The 7918-nt window shown below is 36.0% G+C and overlaps 1 protein-coding gene across 1 annotated transcript; it reads right to left on the bottom strand.

Moving 5' to 3' along the window:
- Positions 1–456: 456 nt before the first annotated feature.
- Positions 457–2271, bottom strand: LOC137394303 (general transcription factor II-I repeat domain-containing protein 2-like). Its single transcript, XM_068081021.1, has one exon. The coding sequence runs from the start codon at positions 2269–2271 to the stop codon at positions 457–459; it is 1815 nt and encodes a 604-aa protein (XP_067937122.1).
- Positions 2272–7918: the final 5647 nt, after the last annotated feature.

Genomic DNA, 7918 nt, shown 5'->3' with positions numbered 1-7918 from the left:
GTTCTATAACAGTGCTGCCCAACCTTTTCCGAACATGGGCCGGATTTAAAAAAAAATGACGCCAGTGGGCCGGACTCACATTTCTAGTCTTACATTCTTTAATAGAACTATTTGAAATGGTTTGGAAAAGTATTCAGAACTGTAAATATTGATTGTATTTTTTATTTATAGAAATTACCCTTTATACAATTATAATTCATAACTCAATTTAAACATAGGGGGTCCTACATATGATACTACATGTATTTCTATTACTTTTATTGCTATCAAAAGATTATAGTCTCCAGATATTACATGAATACGAAATGATCATTAGAAATTTTGATTTAGTGCCTTAAATTCTATAAAATAAATTCAACAATTTATCAAGATTAAAAAAAACATTGTTCAAATGGCTTTGTATTTCAATAATAAAACAATTTCATTTTAGATGTAAACCGGTAATGAACGAAAATATCAGTGAGAAACTTGAAATTGTTTCGAGTCATCAAGAAGCTTTTCGATGTCTGCCGGAATATTTGTTAAGGCCAGTCGGAGTTCATCTTCGAGGTGAGCGTCACTCAAAGAATTTCTTTTGTTCGATTTTATTAATTGCATGCGACTGAAGAGATATTCACACATCCATGTCGAACCGAACAAAACGAGAAAGCGTTTTGCGTAGCATGTAAGATTTGGAAATTGAGTGTGAGGCAGACCGTATTTGTAGAAGTCCATCAGATTCCTATTTAAAAATTGACTCTTGACATCAAAATCACTTTGTAATTCATTCAATTCCATTTGAAGCTCAACGGGGGCATCAGCAGGATCCACGTCAAAAGGCATTGAAAAAAATTTCAGCTGGTCTTCACAAGCACGGAAATCCTTAAATCTCCTGGCAAATTCTTCCTGCATCCGTTTTAACTCACTCACAAAGAATTCCCGGTTCATGGTTGAAATGTGCGACTGTTTCTGAAGGCAAGGAAAGTGGGCATAATTGCTGTCAGCAATTTGAGCAATCCACAAATCCAGTTTCTTTTGGAAAGCTGTCACCTCCCCAAACAAATTATGGATGAGTTTTTCTTTTCCTTGTAACCGCACATTCAACTCATTCAGTTTGTCTGTAATGTCCACCAGAAAAGAAAAATCATTCATCCATTTGTCGTCATCAAAATTGATGCATAAATTTCCTTTTGCTTCAAGAAATGCTGCCACATGTTCTCGAATATCGTAAAAGCGTTTCAAAGTACGTCCACGGCTGAGCCACCTGATCTCGGTAAAGTAAGGAATGCCAGAAAATTCGGCGTTTATCTCATCGAGAAAATTTCGAAACTGTCGATGATTCAATGCACGACTCCTAATGAAGTTGACAGCTTTCACGACATTATCCATGACGTGATCAAACTTAAAGATTTTGGAGCAAAGTGATTCCTGATGTATAATGCAATGGTACCACAATATTTGGTCTTTACTCACATTCAGGGATTCCAGTTTTCTTTGGATGAAACCACGCAAGCCTTGCTCCTTGCCGATCATGGCCGGTGCACCATCGGTAGCAATTCCCACCAGACGATCATAAGTCAGTCCCGCCTTTTCGAGTGCAGTGTCGATTTCTTTGAAAACAGCAGCACCCGTGCAATTTCCTTTCATGGGGCATAGAGCAAGTAATTCTTCAGTGATATTAAAAGTTGAATCAACACCTCTCACGAAAATCGCCAGTTGTGGTGTATCAGTAATGTCAGTAGATTCGTCGATGGCAATGCTGTAAGTTTCGAAGTTTTTACAAAGTTCGTTCAACTGCATTTTCGTATTTTTGGCCAGTTCTTCAATCCTTCGGGTTATTGTATTACGCGACAAGCTAACACATTTTATAGCTTTCTCTTTCTCTGGGCACAGAATTTCAATCGCCGAGGTGATACATTCTTTGACAAAATCTCCTTCCGAAAAAGGTTTCATGTTGCGTGCAATCTTTTCAGCAATGACGAAACTCACTTTGGCGTACTTTTTCGATTCATCATCTACTTTCCGAAAAATGTTCTGTTGTGAGACTAAATTCTTTTGAAGTAAAAGTGCTTTCTCCTTGCGTTGATCTCCTTCATAACGATTATGGGTCGAAGCGTGCTTTAATGTGTAATGCCGTTTCACATTTTCAGCTTTTAGAACTGCGACTGTTTCACCACAGATCAGACAAAGACATTTTGCATTTGATTCCACAAAGAAATACAAATTTGTCCATGCTTCGTTAAACCTGCGATTCTCCTTGTCTACTTTTCTGATTTTTCTAGCCGACGCCATGGATGAACAAAATTTGAAATTTATTGTGAAAAAGAAACTACTGTAATTTGCTCATCGGTATAAGAAGGCTTCCTTATCAAAGGTTGTGCTGGAGTATATTTGAAATTGAATCACCTCAAAAGCCAGTTTTATTGATGCGGAAAGTCAATAAGGCGTGCGCGCCTCGGTGGAAAATACCATAGATATTTCAATAAGCGGTAAAAAGTTCAGCGTTTTCTATTGAAATATCTATGGTAATTTCCCAGCAGTCCTTCTTCAACCAGCTGAGGTGAGCGCCCTGAGGCTTTTGATTCGACGATCGAATCAATCAATCGTACACGCTGTGATACTTCACTTTTTATCAATTTTTCAATGTCAGCAAAGACACTAATTTTTGACCTAACGCTACTGAATTCTTCAAACTGAAAACTATTGATTAGTAGCCAATCATCTTCGAAGAAAAATAACAGTTGTAAGCTTCTGCGTTAATAACAGGAATAAGTTAAAGACTGACGCACGGGCCGGATTCTAAGGCTTCATGGGCCGGATCCGGCCCGCGGGCCGGACGTTGGGCAGCACTGTTCTATAATATAAATTGGCAAGGTGTTGGTGTCTAGTATAAATTATAGTGGTCTTTTTGCAAAGTAGAAATGGTCAAGTTTCAATGGCCAGGCAGATTGGAGATACAATTTGAGTGTTTTAAATTGCAAATATCTAAAAAACACACACTTAGCTACTCAGCATTAGGGCATTATTTTAGACACTGGTTGCAAAAGTTTCATAGCAGGTATCATAGCCCTAAAGCATAATTTTTGAAATATTTTAATTTTTCATCAGATTTTAATACAAAGGAAAACCGGCTTGGAGCACCATAAAACGGAATAAACAATATACGATTCTGGTACAAAAGTGATAGGCCTTTTGTCTTAACATTTCTAGGGAGAATCTTGTTTCAATTCATCTGTAAATAAAAGATTGATAGTCAGATGGTAAATTGAGACGAGCCCTCAAGGGAAGGCAATTTGGAATAAACCTAGAAATACATTGAGCAGACTTTAATCAGTAACATATCGGTATGCTTGCACAAAAAGTAACACTCCAACTATTATAGTTGTTTTATTTCTTTTTACAAAGAGAATTTAGACAATCCATTCAATAAGCTAAAATCGTTAATAAAGCTATAATTATTCTTGAAGCTCAATATTAAAATGTCTGGCATATTTTTAACACAGCGTGTCATGCGATGTATTTAACTGTACACCAACCATTGCTGGCTTATCGCATAATTGGAGTAGTCAAACCTTCCCTTTAATGAAGTTGTTTTGAAAAGATATTTACAGCCCTCACTTGAAATTTTAAAAAACTATACTACTTCCGTTGTCATCAAAGCAATAGCTTAAGTGATGCTGCTCTTCAATTTCTTTGCTTGCAAAAGGCTGTCGGCAGCATTTTGCCAGAAAAGAGTAGTGCTTTTAAAAACTATTCAAATCAAAAATACATGATTAAATTCCTTAAACTATTAACAACAAAGTAAATGAAATATTTTAATTTCATTACCTTTCAAATGTTTCATGAATTGCCATTTCGCCGACAGCCGTTCCCATATAGCAAACGACTCCTAAAGCAGGTATTGCCCTATAACTGAACAGTTCTTGGGTGGTTAAAAAACTCATGCTTCTCTTGAGCGGGGGAAGACAATTCTTTCCATATTTGGAGTTGTACGGGACAAGGGACATCGGTGGAATGCTCGCTACTTCATCCATAGATTCTGAAACTTCATCGGGTGTTAATAAATAATCTGGTGGGCACCCGCATCCCATGCCATGAGGATTTCCGCCTGCCTCCTTCTGTCCAGTATTCTTTCGATCGACTTTTTCTCTGCACGCATACGGAATGCAGTTTTCATCATACACGCCGTTCTCCTCTCCGTTGTTATACGGTCGGTTTCTATACTTCGCCATAATAGGGTTCCAGCTAACGTTAGCCTGCCTTCTCTTGCTTTATTACAACTACTCTAACTGACTCAAGAGTTTTGTTGCAAAATTGATGGCATAACTAATGCATACCAATGTAAATTGCATACATATTTAATATAAAATACATACATGTATATCATTTCTCTTATACATTTTCTTTTTTCTATTGCTTTATTAGCAATAATTTCATTTCAAACAAAATATATTTCAGACTATGCCATACATGAATCATAAAAAAGGAAAACAATTATTCAATAAAATCAAATAAATAATTTTTATTTACTTTTGATAATATGTTACAAGTTTTGCTTATTATTTTGCTGCCTACCTACTCGAGTTATCGTCAAGTAGAAGTAGCAATAGCACAGTTAGCTGGGCAGTTGGTGCCGGGTATTGAAAAAGGCTAATCAGGTTTTTCTCATTCTGTAGTCCACAACAAATTTACTGTCTGCCTATGCAATAGGTAATCTTTGTTATAATAATAACTGTGTCTGTACATCTCTCCAGAGTCATGGTTTGAGGGTGGAAAAAAATAATTCATTGTATAGGATTCCAACTGACAGCTTCTGGCATAATAGGAAAAGACTCTGACCCCTGCGCCGATCAACTGCCCACTAGATTTCTAGAATAATTGTTCGCATACTTATTACACCTGATGATCACTTACAGAATCTTAGATCAGATCTCTTAGACCGCCAGGGTGTGAGTGAATGAAAAAAAACAGTTAATGATATTTTGTTTTTCATGTCCAAGTTCATCCTACAAAGAAAAAACACTTTCTCCATAGAGACAGATGGAATATATAACCTGCACACAACTTACTGGTCGATAGGGCATGAAAATGTTTTTTTGTGCAACGACCACTAGTTTTGATTTCATGTTCAATATGGCCAATCTCTATAATCTAACCAAAATATTGTATATACACTCCAACACTTACTCTCTCACAAATAGCTTTACTAACGCAAAGTTATTTTGAATTTTGACAATCACCTTGTCAGTGTAGGTCAGGCTCTGTTCCCCTACCTCATATCTGTAATGGAAGGTAATGGAAGTGTTACCTTCTCTACTAGAATGAAACTAGTTATGTAGCTAAATGCTTATCAGTGACGTGATTAGAATTAGCTAATAGTATTGCTATATCTATATATTAGCTGTGCTACTCGGCGCTGCCCGGGTAATAAAAATGTGTTTAGTCAGAAAATTGATTTTTATTTAACATATAACAACATTTGCCATTCTAACTTTCAAACTACATATCATGAGAAAAGTGTTTTGTGTAGTTGAAATAAATTACAAGAGAAAATAAAAGCAACTGTAAAGGTTTTCAAACTTTGTCAAATACCTTTTCAACTTCATATCATGAGGAGAATGCTTCGTGCCAGTCAAATAAATAAATAAAATAAAATGACCATAAAAAGGTTTAGATGTAAATGTGAAGCAATTAGCAAGTAATAGCTAAATTAAGTTGATTTTGTACAATTACAATAAAATATGATTTGGTAATGATATAATTAATTTGAATTGAGAATACAAAATAAAAATCCTTAATATGTAGAATTAGTAATAACAATTCTTGCATAGAAGTGTGTGTGTATAAAAAAGTGGCTGTTCCACCAAAAGCTATCCATCAAAACTTTGAATACGACGATACAGAGACAATATAATTGTTCGCGTGAAAAGATTTGGCCTTGACCCTAGATATACTAATAAAACCTTACGAAAAATATTTCTTAACAGGGCATCGTAACACATGGCCGTATCGGTAAAATAATCAGCATGCGTTATAGCTATACCCGGAATGACAGATCCACAGACATACTTTGAGATATATATATATAGAAAAAGATACACCTCTATATACAATACTATATTGTTAACAATATAAAATGAAGGATAACAAAGTGGTTGCTGAGATAAAATGGCTGTTGAGGTTGGGAAGTTTTCATTTTTGAGAGTTCTTATAGCTCTCCATAGGGCATTCTCAACAGTTAGTGGCTGCTTGTGTTTGTTTCAACAATTTTCTACCAAAGTTTGATTTTCAGAAATCTTACGTTGATGCTTTTATGTTAGAAGTCCTACAAGGATGTTCACAAAATAGTTAATTTCAGCAACTAGTTCTAATAAAGTAGTGGCAACTCAAAACTAATAGCTCTAACGTTATGAAAAAAATCTTTTAGTGTTTTTCAGCGGAACAAATACATAACTGGCATTGGTAAAAAGGCATTTATTAAATCCTCTTGTTTAGACAAATTCACCAGTTGTAGGGACTAGAAGAAAAGGGAGAACTTAATTACATTGTTCAAGCTCATATATGTATGAGAAGATATTGTAATGGCAGAGTACAGTGACTAGGTCTGGCATGGCCAATCATGTGACCGTCGCCACCACCAGACCGAGTCTCATTATCCCAGTAGTGTTGGCTCGGTACGCAGAGCTACAGAACACAAAGAACACATATATATTATATGTGTTCTGAAGCTCGGTGTACTGAGCCAACTCACTGGTGGCCGAGTTTCCTTGGCCTAACTCTCCTTGACCTAACAGCATAACTTATAACAGGGCAGATATTACTCAAATAAACTGCACACAATCCATAGTTATCCGTGTCTATTGTGGAAAGCATTCTTTTATTTTAAGTTTCTTACGCTATCTGCAGAAAAGTATTTTTGTTAAGTATACCTGCTATGTTTATGAATAATAATATCAAGCATGTCTGTAGTTTAGACAACAGAGTATTATCCCTAATTAAGTAATGTTTCAAGTACTCAAATATATTCATGACATATATATATTCAAATATATATATGTCATGTTATTTTTGTTTATGGCTTATTAATGGTTTCATGCAGTTTGACTGCTGCAAAGATTCAGTAATTAGTAAACTTTGCTGACTCATGTAATGTTGGTGATATAAGTCGAAGTTTTCAAAGCACGGTTGCTTATCAGCATACTGATTGTATTGGCATTCAGGGCAATCTAGATATCGAACACCGCAGCACCACAGCAAAAGTTGGGGCGGCTCAGCCGGCCAGCCGCCCCAGGGAATACGGGCCTGAACACCGCAGCACTGATTCATTTTTGATTACTAGTATGTTAGTTTCTTTTAATTCAGCTATTTCAGGTCCATTCTAGCAAATCAAGTACATGAGTACATAATCAGCATTCAGGTTACTCGTTTATTATAATTTGTAGATACATTGTTTATAGGAAATATCTATCTACAACATATTTTATGTATAAGCATACATCTTTAGTTAGCATACAAGCTCTTCAAGTGCATAGAACACTTTAAACAGTGCAAGTTTAATGAACACTACTTATTGTACATGCAATTGCTGTTGTAATTGTTTTTCAAGTACGGTAGTTATCCCTGTCCTCCCTGTAACAATATGTAATATATTTCAGGAGTTGTTCACTTACTAACAGTGCTTTCCGTGGAGCTATCGTATAAAACACATTATCCGCAACACGTCTTTTGGTCCAGCAAGTAAGGACAACCCTATCAAAGTAGGCATATCCTGCCTAGCACGACCGTGCAGGTAGCGAATGCTCAGCTAAACGGAAGTACTATTTTTAAACATTTATCGCTAAAGATGGTATAAAACTAGGTTTATCTAAATTGACGTCCCATTCACACCTGTGGTTATTTGGCTAGTTCTCGCGCTCCCTGCATACATTTTCTGGTCTGT

Source organism: Watersipora subatra, chromosome 4 (genome assembly GCF_963576615.1).
Source record: "Watersipora subatra chromosome 4, tzWatSuba1.1, whole genome shotgun sequence".
Lineage (NCBI taxonomy): Eukaryota > Metazoa > Bryozoa > Gymnolaemata > Cheilostomatida > Watersiporidae > Watersipora > Watersipora subatra.
This window is presented reverse-complemented; position numbering and strand designations above follow the sequence as displayed.